This window comes from Petromyzon marinus, chromosome 71, assembly GCF_048934315.1.
Source record: "Petromyzon marinus isolate PM22_M1 ecotype Great Lakes invasive population chromosome 71, UKy_Petmar_22M1.pri1.0, whole genome shotgun sequence".
NCBI classification, from domain to species: domain Eukaryota; kingdom Metazoa; phylum Chordata; class Hyperoartia; order Petromyzontiformes; family Petromyzontidae; genus Petromyzon; species Petromyzon marinus.
The window spans coordinates 1,954,129-1,972,116 of NC_133737.1; the positions used below are offsets into that span (position 1 = coordinate 1,954,129).

Consider the following 17,988-nt stretch of genomic DNA (forward strand, 5'->3'; position numbering starts at 1 on the left):
CCGCTCTCTGACGTCACAACTTCTCATTACCTCATCGGTGTGAGACGCCGAGGGGAGATGTACCTCTCTAGTGACGTCATGTCACCAAGGTATTCACCCCCTCCACCGCGCTTTTGAGCGTGACGTCACGTCTGCTTGGTCACTGCTGATTTCCGTTCCAGTAAAAATCCATATTTGGGCAGAGCTACGCCGGTCACTGGCGGTTCATTAACATAATTTGTTCATAAATACCGTCGCGAGTTCATTGTGCCGGTTTCAGCATACCACGCCTCATCCATCAATGGAAGTGAGCCTGTCTCATTAACATAATTTATTCAGTTACACCGCAGCTCGTTGGGGGGAGGGGATTGTGCGTTGAGACCACGCGAGTGACGTCACGTCACCTCCTGCTGCCGCGTGACGTCACTATATAGCGGGAAGCTTCTGCACTACGCGCGTGCCTGCTCTCACTGAGATACTACGAGGTGAGAAATTCACCTCGTGGTTGTTGTCGTGTTGTTGTTGTTTACCCAGGTAGAGCCTCGCTCCGTCTCTCTCTCTCGTAGGGATATCAATTGAGTAGCAGCGAGTAATGGAATCGACGTCCAGGTCGGAACATTACAACGCGGGGCCTAGCCATGCGGGGCCTCGCCTCCTGCCCATCGCCTGATTGCATTTGCTTTAATTCTCTCGCTTTAATCTTCTTTGGTTCTGTCGGTTAAGTCACCACCACGTAGAATGATAATAAAATAATAAATTGATAAAATAAAATAACAATAATATTCTCACTGTGGTTCTTTAGGTAAAGTTACCACCACGTAGAATGATAATAAAATAATAAATTGATAAAATAAAATAACACAATAATATTCTCACTGTGGTTCTTTCGGTAAAGTCACCACCACGTAGAATGATAATAAAATAATAAATTGATAAAATAAAATAACAACTCGAACTTTCAGCTCCCTCCACAGATTTTCTATGGGATTAAGGTCTGGAGACTGGCTAGGCCACTCTAGGACCTTAATGTGCTTCTTGAGCCACTCCTTTGTTGCCTTGGCCGTGTGTTTTGGGTCATTGTAATGCTGGAATACCCATCCACGACCCATTTTCAATGCCCTGGCTGAGTGAAGGAGGTTCTCACCCAATATTTGACGGTACATGGCCCCGTCCATCATCCCTTTGATGCGGTGAAGTTGGCCTGTCCACTTGGCAGAAAAACACCCCCAAAGCATAATGTTTCCACCTCCATGTTTGACGGTGGGGGTGGTGTTCTTGGGGTCATAGGCAGCATTCCTCCTCCAAACACGGCGAGTTGAGTTGATGCCAAAGAGCTCCATTTTGGTCTTATCTGACCACAACACTTTCACCTAATTGTCCTCTGAATCATTCAGATGTTCATTGGCAAACTTCAGACGGGCATGTATATGTGCTGTCTGGAGCAGGGGGACCTTGCGGGCGCTGCAGCATTTCAGTCCTTCACGACGTAGTGTGTTACCAATTGTTTTCATGGTGACTATGGTCCCAGCTGCCTTGAGATCATTGACAAGATCCTCCCGTGTAGTTCTGGGCTGATTCCACACCGATCTCATGATCATTGCAACTCCACGAGGTGAGATCTTGCATGGAGCCCCAGGTCGAGGGATATTGACAGTTCTTTTGTGTTTCTTCCATTTGCGAATAATCGCACCAACTGTTGTCACCTTCTCACAAAGCTGCTTGGCAATGGTCTTGTAGCCCATTCCAGCCTTGTGTAGGTCTACAATCTTGTCCCTGACATCCTTGGAGAGCTCTTTGGTCTTGACCATGGTGGAGAGTTTGGAATCTGATTGATTGATTGCTTCTGTGGACAGGTGTCTTTTATACAGGTAACAAGCTGAGTTTAGGAGCACTCCCTTTAAGAGTGTGCTCCTAATCTCAGCTCGTTACCTGCATAAAAGGCACCTGGCTGCCAGAAATCTTTCTGATTGAGAGGGCGTCAAATACTTATTTCCCTCATTCAAATGCAAATCAATTTATAACATTTTTGACATGCGTTTTTCTGGATTTTGTTGTTATTCTGTCTCTCACTGTTCAAATAAACCTACCATTAAAATTATACACTGATCATTTCTTTGTCAGTGGGCGAACGTACAAAATCAGCAGGGGATCAAATACTTTTTTCCCTCACTGTAAATGACCATCTGTGCTGGCTTATACAGTGAAGGCTGGCCTGCCAATGATTTATCCTCTATTCAACCAGTTTATATTATATTAGAAGCTTGCAGACCCTTAAGATATCAATATAGAATATAATCTTGAGTTTCTTTGGCAGGCGAGGCTGCATTGGTTTGGTCATGAATCCCGCATTCCCAGACACTGCATGCTCAAGCAGCTTTTTGTCCAGATATTAGGGGCTGGTCAGGCGAGGCATTGGCTAGAGAAGAGACTGGAGGATGTGGAGGTGATCGGACCTGCCGATGACTTGTGCCAGGAGTGGAGATCGGCCTCTGTGGAGGAGGCCCGTGAGGTATGCTTCATGGCAGATAAGAGTTAGTTGCTCTGCAATAACGATGAGGTCGGAAGAGCAACGCCCACATGAATAATAGGTGGAACGCTGGGTTACTAAAACCCAGCAAGACAGTGGGGAGCACAGCTGGTTCTTCTGTCAGTCATCCCTTGACACCTGGATCATTCCCATTACCTGCTGACACGGAATCCACACTTACATGGCCTTAAATTGCACCTATCATGGCATTAGCACTGGGAAAAGGTTACTTGCAATTCGTCATGAATGTTGGATGTTTTGTTCGTATAATATGTTAATGATCCACGCGAAATGTACGTGTATTTCAGAGTTTATCTCGCAGTTATTTCACTGCATTATGAACTCAACAATTAGTTTGATTATCGCCGACAGCAAACATGATTGATAACACTGTGTAACAAAAAAAAATTGTCCCTGCGTAGTAAGTGTTATTTTCTAATTGCTTATGCCTCAAAAGTACAGAAAATGGCTATTATTCCCCACAAACTTTGCTTTTGTGACCAGGACAGTGATCTTTTGAAATGTACCTATTTTCAATGAGAAAACGTGCGCATTTGTGTCATTCCTTCACGTAAAGTCCTGGTTACAAAACGAAAGTTTGTGGGCATGACCAATAAAAAAATAACACTAGCCATCCAGCGACAAAAAAAAATCGTGTTACATAGTGTAAGTGAAAGCTGAACTTATTGTGGGCCTCTGCTATGTTGATTGATCTTAAATTAATTACATGGTGAAGTGAGAAAGCATTAATAATGAGCAGATGAAGGTGGCCAGGCATGGTTCTGGACACACCACCACCTTTGTACCATGCCAGTGTGTGACAATGTCAAGTTTGTATTTGCAGTAAAGTATATTAACTATTGAACATGGAGGTTAAATCAAAACAATAGCTTATTTTAATTTTCCTCTGGGACTTTTTGTAAGAATGGAAACAGGAAATTAACACAGCACATGTGCATCTGAAGTTAGATCTGTTCATCCAAGCATTCAAGCAAATCTAAGACTGGCTTCACACCTCTAAATTGCGATTGAACATTAATTTATGCATTTCTGCATAATGCAAATAGTATTATTTTCAACAGCCTTTGCTATTAAATTTTGATTTAAAGCTTTCGTGACTGCAGTAATTCATATTCTTAGTTTTTTCGGTAAAGTCACGTTGAAGAGAAACAACAAAATAACAAAATATATATAAAACAATAAAAAATTCTCACGACGTTTCGACCATAACTCAAACGGTCATCATCAGGTGTGTCGGTTTGCATAAATTTATTTTGAAAACGGCATATTTATTTATATATATATAAATAACGTTTGCGTCACGCGCAACGATTGGCAGTTTACCCAGGACTAGTCCATCTATTTTTTGAAAAGAGGAGGGGGGAGACGAAATTTGTTTTTATGTATGCTGTCTGAAAGCCACTGTAAGCGTGAACAATCAATCAAGAACTGAAATGATTTATCAAATCTTTCCAATGATTGCTAAGATAGAATCCATCTTCTCGGTTGAAATTGTCTCTGTGTTTGTATATGTGGATAGCCTCATGAACGAATCTCTCATGGAAGCCAGATGGCTTACAAAGAACCTCCGTCTTGGAGAAGTCAATGTCATGTGAGCCTACTGAATTATAACAATGATCTGCTACGGCCGAGGTGTTGGTCCTACCGTGTTTAAGGTCTGCTTTATGTTCACGAATGCGGTCCGAGATATGGCGTTTGGTTTCTCCAATGTAACTACTACCACAGAGGCAACTTAGTTTGTAGACACCAGGGTATTGTATGTCTGGAATCACATCTTTTACAGACGGAACCAGATTACGGATTTTATGTAATGTGTTGAAACGGACCTGGATCTTGTGTTTATTCAAGATTTTGGAGATCTTTTTTGTGATCCCAGCAATGTAGGGTAAAGTGATGGTTTTGAAAGGCTCCTCAAGAGGGTTCTTCTTCATGGTTTGAGTGATAGCTTTGCGGATTGTATAGTCGGAGTAACCATTAGCCCTAAGAGCTTGGTGTACGTGCTTGAGTTCACTGCTTATGTGTTCCTGGTCGGATATGCATTGGGCTCTATGATACAGAGTCTTGATGAGAGAATTCTTCTGTGATGGATGGTGGTGGGAATCCGGTTTCAGATAAGCATCCGTATGGGTAGCTTTCCTGTAGACAGAGTGGCTCAATGAACCATCAGGTCTCTTTTTAATTAGGACATCCAAAAAAGGTATCTTGCCATCTATTTCGACTTCCATGGTAAATCTGATGGCTGGGTGTATGGAATTGATGTGGTCGAAGAATTGGTCTAGAGCAGGCCGGCCATGTGGCCAGATGACAAAAGTGTCATCCACGTACCTCTTCCATAAGGTTGGGCGCAGAGTGGCAGTCTGGATGGCGTCAGTCTCAAATTTCTCCATGAAAATGTTAGCTATAACTGGAGAAAGGGGGGAGCCCATTGGGGTGCCCTCAGTTTGTTTGTAGAAAGTTCCATTCCAAGTGAAGTATGTATTGGTTAAACAGTGTCTCACCAGGGGGGGTACCTCAGTGTTTAGTCCTTGATGAACCAAGTCTTCAATGATTGCAATGGTGTCAGGTACAGGAACCTTGGTGAATAAGGAAACTACATCAAAACTGACAAGCAGGTCGTCTGGGGACAGGGAAATACCCTTGATTGTTGATACCAGGTGAGTAGAATTTTGTACCGCAGAGGTGGTCTTTCCAGTGAAAGGACGCAGGATTTCAGACAAAAAACGAGCTAGTTTGTAGGTGGGGGAGCTGATAGTAGAGACTATGGGACGAAGAGGTGTATCAACTTTATGTATTTTTGGTAAGCCGTATAATCTTGGTGGCCTGGCAGCAGAAGGTTTCAACGAAAACTGTTTAGATTGATCAATTAATGCGGTTGAATCAGAAATTATTTTGTTGGTTTGTATGACGAGGCTGTTGGTGGGATCTCTTTTTATTTTTGTATAACTACCATCGTCGAGTAATTCTTTAATTTTGTTGTTGTATTCTATTTTATCCATGATGACAGTAGCATTGCCTTTGTCAGCTGAGAGAACTACAATATCATTCCTCTTTTTTAATTTATATAATTCAAAACGCTCATCTTTGCTGAGGTTGCTAGCTGGCATCTTAGCGTTTTTGAGGGTTGCAGCGATTTCAGATCTTGCTACGTCTGCAGCGATGTGACCCAGGCCCCTGAGAGCAACGTCTACTTGGGCAATTATATCATTAACTGGTATGTGTTTAGGTGTGACTGCAAAGTTTAGACCTTTAGCTAAAACGGATTTCAGACCATCGGAAATAGAACTGTTACTGCGATTAATTACGACTTTATTAACGTCTAACTTTTTGGTGTGTGGGTCCGGTCTTTTGTTGAAGAGGAGGTTAAATTTGGAAATCAGGTTTTCCTTACATTTGGTCGACATAGTAGCAGCTGAAGAGGCAGTCATATTGTCTACATGTTCCCAATCCGATGTGGACATTATTGCCGTCAATGATAAGTGTGATTTGTAGAGTGTCTTGTCTAACTGATCTAGTTCTGTGCGTATAAGTCTGATTTTTTCTGAGATAAGAGCTAAGCTAGTTTTGAAAAGAATTCGTTTCGCATTAGAAGAAGTTACAGTAGCAGAGGTGAGTGTAAATGCGATTGGTATTACCCCAGAGTCGCGGCATCTCTTCAGGAAGGTGAGAGACTCGATCAGCTGAGCTTTCTTATCCCGGAGTTTGTTGAAGGATCTTAAAGTTACGTGAAAACTCTCCCCGTAGAGGCGATTAAATTTTGATTTAAAGCTTTCGTGACTGCAGTAATTCATATTCTTAGTTTTTTCGGTAAAGTCACGTTGAAGAGAAACAACAAAATAACAAAATATATATAAAACAATAAAAAATTCTCACGACGTTTCGACCATAACTCAAACGGTCATCATCAGGTGTGTCGGTTTGCATAAATTTATTTTGAAAACGGCACATTTATTTATATATATATAAAAAATAACGTTTGCGTCACGCGCAACGATTGGCAGTTTGCCCAGGACTAGTCCATCTATTTTTTTAAAAGAGGAGGGGGGAGACGAAATTTGTTTTTATGTATGCTGTCTGAAAGCCACTGTAAGCGTGAACAATCAATCAAGAACTGAAATGATTCATCAAATCTTTCCAATGATTGCTAAGATAGAATCCATCTTCTCGGTTGAAATTGTCTCTGTGTTTGTATATGTGGATAGCCTCATGAACGAATCTCTCATGGAAGCCAGATGGCTTACAAAGAACCTCCGTCTTGGAGAAGTCAATGTCATGTGAGCCTACTGAATTATAACAATGATCTGCTACGGCCGAGGTGTTGGTCCTACCGTGTTTAAGGTCTGCTTTATGTTCACGAATGCGGTCCGAGATATGGCGTTTGGTTTCTCCAATGTAACTACTACCACAGAGGCAACTTAGTTTGTAGACACCAGGGTATTGTATGTCTGGAATCACATCTTTTACAGACGGAACCAGATTACGGATTTTATGTAATGTGTTGAAACGGACCTGGATCTTGTGTTTATTCAAGATTTTGGAGATCTTTTTTGTGATCCCAGCAATGTAGGGTAAAGTGATGGTTTTGAAAGGCTCCTCAAGAGGGTTCTTCTTCATGGTTTGAGTGATAGCTTTGCGGATTGTATAGTCGGAGTAACCATTAGCCCTAAGAGCTTGGTGTACGTGCTTGAGTTCACTGCTTATGTGTTCCTGGTCGGATATGCATTGGGCTCTATGATACAGAGTCTTGATGAGAGAATTCTTCTGTGATGGATGGTGGTGGGAATCCGGTTTCAGATAAGCATCCGTATGGGTAGCTTTCCTGTAGACAGAGTGGCTCAATGAACCATCAGGTCTCTTTTTAATTAGGACATCCAAAAAAGGTATCTTGCCATCTATTTCGACTTCCATGGTAAATCTGATGGCTGGGTGTATGGAATTGATGTGGTCGAAGAATTGGTCTAGAGCAGGCCGGCCATGTGGCCAGATGACAAAAGTGTCATCCACGTACCTCTTCCATAAGGTTGGGCGCAGAGTGGCAGTCTGGATGGCGTCAGTCTCAAATTTCTCCATGAAAATGTTAGCTATAACTGGAGAAAGGGGGGAGCCCATTGGGGTGCCCTCAGTTTGTTTGTAGAAAGTTCCATTCCAAGTGAAGTATGTATTGGTTAAACAGTGTCTCACCAGGGGGGGTACCTCAGTGTTTAGTCCTTGATGAACCAAGTCTTCAATGATTGCAATGGTGTCAGGTACAGGAACCTTGGTGAATAAGGAAACTACATCAAAACTGACAAGCAGGTCGTCTGGGGACAGGGAAATACCCTTGATTGTTGATACCAGGTGAGTAGAATTTTGTACCGCAGAGGTGGTCTTTCCAGTGAAAGGACGCAGGATTTCAGACAAAAAACGAGCTAGTTTGTAGGTGGGGGAGCTGATAGTAGAGACTATGGGACGAAGAGGTGTATCAACTTTATGTATTTTTGGTAAGCCGTATAATCTTGGTGGCCTGGCAGCAGAAGGTTTCAACGAAAACTGTTTAGATTGATCAATTAATGCGGTTGAATCAGAAATTATTTTGTTGGTTTGTATGACGAGGCTGTTGGTGGGATCTCTTTTTATTTTTGTATAACTACCATCGTCGAGTAATTCTTTAATTTTGTTGTTGTATTCTATTTTATCCATGATGACAGTAGCATTGCCTTTGTCAGCTGAGAGAACTACAATATCATTCCTCTTTTTTAATTTATATAATTCAAAACGCTCATCTTTGCTGAGGTTGCTAGCTGGCATCTTAGCGTTTTTGAGGGTTGCAGCGATTTCAGATCTTGCTACGTCTGCAGCGATGTGACCCAGGCCCCTGAGAGCAACGTCTACTTGGGCAATTATATCATTAACTGGTATGTGTTTAGGTGTGACTGCAAAGTTTAGACCTTTAGCTAAAACGGATTTCAGACCATCGGAAATAGAACTGTTACTGCGATTAATTACGACTTTATTAACGTCTAACTTTTTGGTGTGTGGGTCCGGTCTTTTGTTGAAGAGGAGGTTAAATTTGGAAATCAGGTTTTCCTTACATTTGGTCGACATAGTAGCAGCTGAAGAGGCAGTCATATTGTCTACATGTTCCCAATCCGATGTGGACATTATTGCCGTCAATGATAAGTGTGATTTGTAGAGTGTCTTGTCTAACTGATCTAGTTCTGTGCGTATAAGTCTGATTTTTTCTGAGATAAGAGCTAAGCTAGTTTTGAAAAGAATTCGTTTCGCATTAGAAGAAGTTACAGTAGCAGAGGTGAGTGTAAATGCGATTGGTATTACCCCAGAGTCGCGGCATCTCTTCAGGAAGGTGAGAGACTCGATCAGCTGAGCTTTCTTATCCCGGAGTTTGTTGAAGGATCTTAAAGTTATGTGAAAACCCTCCCCGTAGAGGCGATTAAATTTTGATTTAAAGCTTTCGTGACTGCAGTAATTCATATTCTTAGTTTTTTCGGTAAAGTCACGTTGAAGAGAAACAACAAAATAACAAAATATATATAAAACAATAAAAAATTCTCACGACGTTTCGACCATAACTCAAACGGTCATCATCAGGTGTGTCGGTTTGCATAAATTTATTTTGAAAACGGCACATTTATTTATTTATTTATATAAAAAATATAACGTTTGCGTCACGCGCAACGATTGGCAGTTTGCCCAGGACTAGTCCATCTATTTTTTTAAAAGAGGAGGGGGGAGACGAAATTTGTTTTTATGTATGCTGTCTGAAAGCCACTGTAAGCGTGAACAATCAATCAAGAACTGAAATGATTTATCAAATCTTTCCAATGATTGCTAAGATAGAATCCATCTTCTCGGTTGAAATTGTCTCTGTGTTTGTATATGTGGATAGCCTCATGAACGAATCTCTCATGGAAGCCAGATGGCTTACAAAGAACCTCCGTCTTGGAGAAGTCAATGTCATGTGAGCCTACTGAATTATAACAATGATCTGCTACGGCCGAGGTGTTGGTCCTACCGTGTTTAAGGTCTGCTTTATGTTCACGAATGCGGTCCGAGATATGGCGTTTGGTTTCTCCAATGTAACTACTACCACAGAGGCAACTTAGTTTGTAGACACCAGGGTATTGTATGTCTGGAATCACATCTTTTACAGACGGAACCAGATTACGGATTTTATGTAATGTGTTGAAACGGACCTGGATCTTGTGTTTATTCAAGATTTTGGAGATCTTTTTTGTGATCCCAGCAATGTAGGGTAAAGTGATGGTTTTGAAAGGCTCCTCAAGAGGGTTCTTCTTCATGGTTTGAGTGATAGCTTTGCGGATTGTATAGTCGGAGTAACCATTAGCCCTAAGAGCTTGGTGTACGTGCTTGAGTTCACTGCTTATGTGTTCCTGGTCGGATATGCATTGGGCTCTATGATACAGAGTCTTGATGAGAGAATTCTTCTGTGATGGATGGTGGTGGGAATCCGGTTTCAGATAAGCATCCGTATGGGTAGCTTTCCTGTAGACAGAGTGGCTCAATGAACCATCAGGTCTCTTTTTAATTAGGACATCCAAAAAAGGTATCTTGCCATCTATTTCGACTTCCATGGTAAATCTGATGGCTGGGTGTATGGAATTGATGTGGTCGAAGAATTGGTCTAGAGCAGGCCGGCCATGTGGCCAGATGACAAAAGTGTCATCCACGTACCTCTTCCATAAGGTTGGGCGCAGAGTGCCAGTCTGGATGGCGTCAGTCTCAAATTTCTCCATGAAAATGTTAGCTATAACTGGAGAAAGGGGGGAGCCCATTGGGGTGCCCTCAGTTTGTTTGTAGAAAGTTCCATTCCAAGTGAAGTATGTATTGGTTAAACAGTGTCTCACCAGGGGGGGTACCTCAGTGTTTAGTCCTTGATGAACCAAGTCTTCAATGATTGCAATGGTGTCAGGTACAGGAACCTTGGTGAATAAGGAAACTACATCAAAACTGACAAGCAGGTCGTCTGGGGACAGGGAAATACCCTTGATTGTTGATACCAGGTGAGTAGAATTTTGTACCGCAGAGGTGGTCTTTCCAGTGAAAGGACGCAGGATTTCAGACAAAAAACGAGCTAGTTTGTAGGTGGGGGAGCTGATAGTAGAGACTATGGGACGAAGAGGTGTATCAACTTTATGTATTTTTGGTAAGCCGTATAATCTTGGTGGCCTGGCAGCAGAAGGTTTCAACGAAAACTGTTTAGATTGATCAATTAATGCGGTTGAATCAGAAATTATTTTGTTGGTTTGTATGACGAGGCTGTTGGTGGGATCTCTTTTTATTTTTGTATAACTACCATCGTCGAGTAATTCTTTAATTTTGTTGTTGTATTCTATTTTATCCATGATGACAGTAGCATTGCCTTTGTCAGCTGAGAGAACTACAATATCATTCCTCTTTTTTAATTTATATAATTCAAAACGCTCATCTTTGCTGAGGTTGCTAGCTGGCATCTTAGCGTTTTTGAGGGTTGCAGCGATTTCAGATCTTGCTACGTCTGCAGCGATGTGACCCAGGCCCCTGAGAGCAACGTCTACTTGGGCAATTATATCATTAACTGGTATGTGTTTAGGTGTGACTGCAAAGTTTAGACCTTTAGCTAAAACGGATTTCAGACCATCGGAAATAGAACTGTTACTGCGATTAATTACGACTTTATTAACGTCTAACTTTTTGGTGTGTGGGTCCGGTCTTTTGTTGAAGAGGAGGTTAAATTTGGAAATCAGGTTTTCCTTACATTTGGTCGACATAGTAGCAGCTGAAGAGGCAGTCATATTGTCTACATGTTCCCAATCCGATGTGGACATTATTGCCGTCAATGATAAGTGTGATTTGTAGAGTGTCTTGTCTAACTGATCTAGTTCTGTGCGTATAAGTCTGATTTTTTCTGAGATAAGAGCTAAGCTAGTTTTGAAAAGAATTCGTTTCGCATTAGAAGAAGTTACAGTAGCAGAGGTGAGTGTAAATGCGATTGGTATTACCCCAGAGTCGCGGCATCTCTTCAGGAAGGTGAGAGACTCGATCAGCTGAGCTTTCTTATCCCGGAGTTTGTTGAAGGATCTTAAAGTTATGTGAAAACCCTCCCCGTAGAGGCGATTAAATTTTGATTTAAAGCTTTCGTGACTGCAGTAATTCATATTCTTAGTTTTTTCGGTAAAGTCACGTTGAAAAGAAACAACAAAATAACAAAATATATATAAAACAATAAAAAATTCTCACGACGTTTCGACCATAACTCAAACGATCATCATCAGGTGTGTCGGTTTGCATAAATTTATTTTGAAAACGGCACATTTATTTATTTATATATATATATAAAAAAAATAACGTTTGCGTCACGCGCAACGATTGGCAGTTTGCCCAGGACTAGTCCATCTATTTTTTGAAAAGAGGAGGGGGGAGACGAAATTTGTTTTTATGTATGCTGTCTGAAAGCCACTGTAAGCGTGAACAATCAATCAAGAACTGAAATGATTTATCAAATCTTTCCAATGATTGCTAAGATAGAATCCATCTTCTCGGTTGAAATTGTCTCTGTGTTTGTATATGTGGATAGCCTCATGAACGAATCTCTCATGGAAGCCAGATGGCTTACAAAGAACCTCCGTCTTGGAGAAGTCAATGTCATGTGAGCCTACTGAATTATAACAATGATCTGCTACGGCCGAGGTGTTGGTCCTACCGTGTTTAAGGTCTGCTTTATGTTCACGAATGCGGTCCGAGATATGGCGTTTGGTTTCTCCAATGTAACTACTACCACAGAGGCAACTTAGTTTGTAGACACCAGGGTATTGTATGTCTGGAATCACATCTTTTACAGACGGAACCAGATTACGGATTTTATGTAATGTGTTGAAACGGACCTGGATCTTGTGTTTATTCAAGATTTTGGAGATCTTTTTTGTGATCCCAGCAATGTAGGGTAAAGTGATGGTTTTGAAAGGCTCCTCAAGAGGGTTCTTCTTCATGGTTTGAGTGATAGCTTTGCGGATTGTATAGTCGGAGTAACCATTAGCCCTAAGAGCTTGGTGTACGTGCTTGAGTTCACTGCTTATGTGTTCCTGGTCGGATATGCATTGGGCTCTATGATACAGAGTCTTGATGAGAGAATTCTTCTGTGATGGATGGTGGTGGGAATCCGGTTTCAGATAAGCATCCGTATGGGTAGCTTTCCTGTAGACAGAGTGGCTCAATGAACCATCAGGTCTCTTTTTAATTAGGACATCCAAAAAAGGTATCTTGCCATCTATTTCGACTTCCATGGTAAATCTGATGGCTGGGTGTATGGAATTGATGTGGTCGAAGAATTGGTCTAGAGCAGGCCGGCCATGTGGCCAGATGACAAAAGTGTCATCCACGTACCTCTTCCATAAGGTTGGGCGCAGAGTGGCAGTCTGGATGGCGTCAGTCTCAAATTTCTCCATGAAAATGTTAGCTATAACTGGAGAAAGGGGGGAGCCCATTGGGGTGCCCTCAGTTTGTTTGTAGAAAGTTCCATTCCAAGTGAAGTATGTATTGGTTAAACAGTGTCTCACCAGGGGGGGTACCTCAGTGTTTAGTCCTTGATGAACCAAGTCTTCAATGATTGCAATGGTGTCAGGTACAGGAACCTTGGTGAATAAGGAAACTACATCAAAACTGACAAGCAGGTCGTCTGGGGACAGGGAAATACCCTTGATTGTTGATACCAGGTGAGTAGAATTTTGTACCGCAGAGGTGGTCTTTCCAGTGAAAGGACGCAGGATTTCAGACAAAAAACGAGCTAGTTTGTAGGTGGGGGAGCTGATAGTAGAGACTATGGGACGAAGAGGTGTATCAACTTTATGTATTTTTGGTAAGCCGTATAATCTTGGTGGCCTGGCAGCAGAAGGTTTCAACGAAAACTGTTTAGATTGATCAATTAATGCGGTTGAATCAGAAATTATTTTGTTGGTTTGTATGACGAGGCTGTTGGTGGGATCTCTTTTTATTTTTGTATAACTACCATCGTCGAGTAATTCTTTAATTTTGTTGTTGTATTCTATTTTATCCATGATGACAGTAGCTTTGCCTTTGTCAGCTGAGAGAACTACAATATCATTCCTCTTTTTTAATTTATATAATTCAAAACGCTCATCTTTGCTGAGGTTGCTAGCTGGCATCTTAGCGTTTTTGAGGGTTGCAGCGATTTCAGATCTTGCTACGTCTGCAGCGATGTGACCCAGGCCCCTGAGAGCAACGTCTACTTGGGCAATTATATCATTAACTGGTATGTGTTTAGGTGTGACTGCAAAGTTTAGACCTTTAGCTAAAACGGATTTCAGACCATCGGAAATAGAACTGTTACTGCGATTAATTACAACTTTATTAACGTCTAACTTTTTGGTGTGTGGGTCCGGTCTTTTGTTGAAGAGGAGGTTAAATTTGGAAATCAGGTTTTCCTTACATTTGGTCGACATAGTAGCAGCTGAAGAGGCAGTCATATTGTCTACATGTTCCCAATCCGATGTGGACATTATTGCCGTCAATGATAAGTGTGATTTGTAGAGTGTCTTGTCTAACTGATCTAGTTCTGTGCGTATAAGTCTGATTTTTTCTGAGATAAGAGCTAAGCTAGTTTTGAAAAGAATTCGTTTCGCATTAGAAGAAGTTACAGTAGCAGAGGTGAGTGTAAATGCGATTGGTATTACCCCAGAGTCGCGGCATCTCTTCAGGAAGGTGAGAGACTCGATCAGCTGAGCTTTCTTATCCCGGAGTTTGTTGAAGGATCTTAAAGTTATGTGAAAACCCTCCCCGTAGAGGCGATTAAATTTTGATTTAAAGCTTTCGTGACTGCAGTAATTCATATTCTTAGTTTTTTCGGTAAAGTCACATTGAAGAGAAACAACAAAATAACAAAATATATATAAAACAATAAAAAATTCTCACGACGTTTCGACCATAACTCAAACGGTCATCATCAGGTGTGTCGGTTTGCATAAATTTATTTTGAAAACGGCACATTTATTTATATATATATAAAAAATAACGTTTGCGTCACGCGCAACGATTGGCAGTTTGCCCAGGACTAGTCCATCTATTTTTTGAAAAGAGGAGGGGGGAGACGAAATTTGTTTTTATGTATGCTGTCTGAAAGCCACTGTAAGCGTGAACAATCAATCAAGAACTGAAATGATTTATCAAATCTTTCCAATGATTGCTAAGATAGAATCCATCTTCTCGGTTGAAATTGTCTCTGTGTTTGTATATGTGGATAGCCTCATGAACGAATCTCTCATGGAAGCCAGATGGCTTACAAAGAACCTCCGTCTTGGAGAAGTCAATGTCATGTGAGCCTACTGAATTATAACAATGATCTGCTACGGCCGAGGTGTTGGTCCTACCGTGTTTAAGGTCTGCTTTATGTTCACGAATGCGGTCCGAGATATGGCGTTTGGTTTCTCCAATGTAACTACTACCACAGAGGCAACTTAGTTTGTAGACACCAGGGTATTGTATGTCTGGAATCACATCTTTTACAGACGGAACCAGATTACGGATTTTATGTAATGTGTTGAAACGGACCTGGATCTTGTGTTTATTCAAGATTTTGGAGATCTTTTTTGTGATCCCAGCAATGTAGGGTAAAGTGATGGTTTTGAAAGGCTCCTCAAGAGGGTTCTTCTTCATGGTTTGAGTGATAGCTTTGCGGATTGTATAGTCGGAGTAACCATTAGCCCTAAGAGCTTGGTGTACGTGCTTGAGTTCACTGCTTATGTGTTCCTGGTCGGATATGCATTGGGCTCTATGATACAGAGTCTTGATGAGAGAATTCTTCTGTGATGGATGGTGGTGGGAATCCGGTTTCAGATAAGCATCCGTATGGGTAGCTTTCCTGTAGACAGAGTGGCTCAATGAACCATCAGGTCTCTTTTTAATTAGGACATCCAAAAAAGGTATCTTGCCATCTATTTCGACTTCCATGGTAAATCTGATGGCTGGGTGTATGGAATTGATGTGGTCGAAGAATTGGTCTAGAGCAGGCCGGCCATGTGGCCAGATGACAAAAGTGTCATCCACGTACCTCTTCCATAAGGTTGGGCGCAGAGTGGCAGTCTGGATGGCGTCAGTCTCAAATTTCTCCATGAAAATGTTAGCTATAACTGGAGAAAGGGGGGAGCCCATTGGGGTGCCCTCAGTTTGTTTGTAGAAAGTTCCATTCCAAGTGAAGTATGTATTGGTTAAACAGTGTCTCACCAGGGGGGGTACCTCAGTGTTTAGTCCTTGATGAACCAAGTCTTCAATGATTGCAATGGTGTCAGGTACAGGAACCTTGGTGAATAAGGAAACTACATCAAAACTGACAAGCAGGTCGTCTGGGGACAGGGAAATACCCTTGATTGTTGATACCAGGTGAGTAGAATTTTGTACCGCAGAGGTGGTCTTTCCAGTGAAAGGACGCAGGATTTCAGACAAAAAACGAGCTAGTTTGTAGGTGGGGGAGCTGATAGTAGAGACTATGGGACGAAGAGGTGTATCAACTTTATGTATTTTTGGTAAGCCGTATAATCTTGGTGGCCTGGCAGCAGAAGGTTTCAACGAAAACTGTTTAGATTGATCAATTAATGCGGTTGAATCAGAAATTATTTTGTTGGTTTGTATGACGAGGCTGTTGGTGGGATCTCTTTTTATTTTTGTATAACTACCATCGTCGAGTAATTCTTTAATTTTGTTGTTGTATTCTATTTTATCCATGATGACAGTAGCTTTGCCTTTGTCAGCTGAGAGAACTACAATATCATTCCTCTTTTTTAATTTATATAATTCAAAACGCTCATCTTTGCTGAGGTTGCTAGCTGGCATCTTAGCGTTTTTGAGGGTTGCAGCGATTTCAGATCTTGCTACGTCTGCAGCGATGTGACCCAGGCCCCTGAGAGCAACGTCTACTTGGGCAATTATATCATTAACTGGTATGTGTTTAGGTGTGACTGCAAAGTTTAGACCTTTAGCTAAAACGGATTTCAGACCATCGGAAATAAAACTGTTACTGCGATTAATTACGACTTTATTAACGTCTAACTTTTTGGTGTGTGGGTCCGGTCTTTTGTTGAAGAGGAGGTTAAATTTGGAAATCAGGTTTTCCTTACATTTGGTCGACATAGTAGCAGCTGAAGAGGCAGTCATATTGTCTACATGTTCCCAATCCGATGTGGACATTATTGCCGTCAATGATAAGTGTGATTTGTAGAGTGTCTTGTCTAACTGATCTAGTTCTGTGCGTATAAGTCTGATTTTTTCTGAGATAAGAGCTAAGCTAGTTTTGAAAAGAATTCGTTTCGCATTAGAAGAAGTTACAGTAGCAGAGGTGAGTGTAAATGCGATTGGTATTACCCCAGAGTCGCGGCATCTCTTCAGGAAGGTGAGAGACTCGATCAGCTGAGCTTTCTTATCCCGGAGTTTGTTGAAGGATCTTAAAGTTATGTGAAAACCCTCCCCGTAGAGGCGATTAAATTTTGATTTAAAGCTTTCGTGACTGCAGTAATTCATATTCTTAGTTTTTTCGGTAAAGTCACGTTGAAGAGAAACAACAAAATAACAAAATATATATAAAACAATAAAAAATTCTCACGACGTTTCGACCATAACTCAAACGGTCATCATCAGGTGTGTCGGTTTGCATAAATTTATTTTGAAAACGGCACATTTATTTATATATATATAAAAAATAACGTTTGCGTCACGCGCAACGATTGGCAGTTTGCCCAGGACTAGTCCATCTATTTTTTGAAAAGAGGAGGGGGGAGACGAAATTTGTTTTTATGTATGCTGTCTGAAAGCCACTGTAAGCGTGAACAATCAATCAAGAACTGAAATGATTTATCAAATCTTTCCAATGATTGCTAAGATAGAATCCATCTTCTCGGTTGAAATTGTCTCTGTGTTTGTATATGTGGATAGCCTCATGAACGAATCTCTCATGGAAGCCAGATGGCTTACAAAGAACCTCCGTCTTGGAGAAGTCAATGTCATGTGAGCCTACTGAATTATAACAATGATCTGCTACGGCCGAGGTGTTGGTCCTACCGTGTTTAAGGTCTGCTTTATGTTCACGAATGCGGTCCGAGATATGGCGTTTGGTTTCTCCAATGTAACTACTACCACAGAGGCAACTTAGTTTGTAGACACCAGGGTATTGTATGTCTGGAATCACATCTTTTACAGACGGAACCAGATTACGGATTTTATGTAATGTGTTGAAACGGACCTGGATCTTGTGTTTATTCAAGATTTTGGAGATCTTTTTTGTGATCCCAGCAATGTAGGGTAAAGTGATGGTTTTGAAAGGCTCCTCAAGAGGGTTCTTCTTCATGGTTTGAGTGATAGCTTTGCGGATTGTATAGTCGGAGTAACCATTAGCCCTAAGAGCTTGGTGTACGTGCTTGAGTTCACTGCTTATGTGTTCCTGGTCGGATATGCATTGGGCTCTA

At 41.4% G+C, this 17,988-nt stretch overlaps 1 protein-coding gene across 7 annotated transcripts in view; it reads left to right on the top strand.

The window, feature by feature from the left end:
- Positions 1–230: 230 nt before the first annotated feature.
- The window catches only part of LOC142906819 (uncharacterized), a 138,780-nt gene continuing 121,022 nt past the window's right edge, over positions 231–17,988 (top strand). For 2 of the 7 annotated variants that reach the window (XM_076055397.1, XM_076055398.1), the window contains exons 1-2: positions 231–464; positions 2,366–2,488. In XM_076055397.1, coding sequence (XP_075911512.1) covers positions 2,439–2,488 — 50 coding nt within the window. In that variant the 5' untranslated portion in view covers positions 231–464; positions 2,366–2,438. Of the gene's footprint in view, positions 465–1,920; positions 2,489–17,988 lie in introns of those variants that run through there. The other 5 variants (XM_076055403.1, XM_076055402.1, XM_076055401.1 and 2 more) reach the window with 5 other exon arrangements.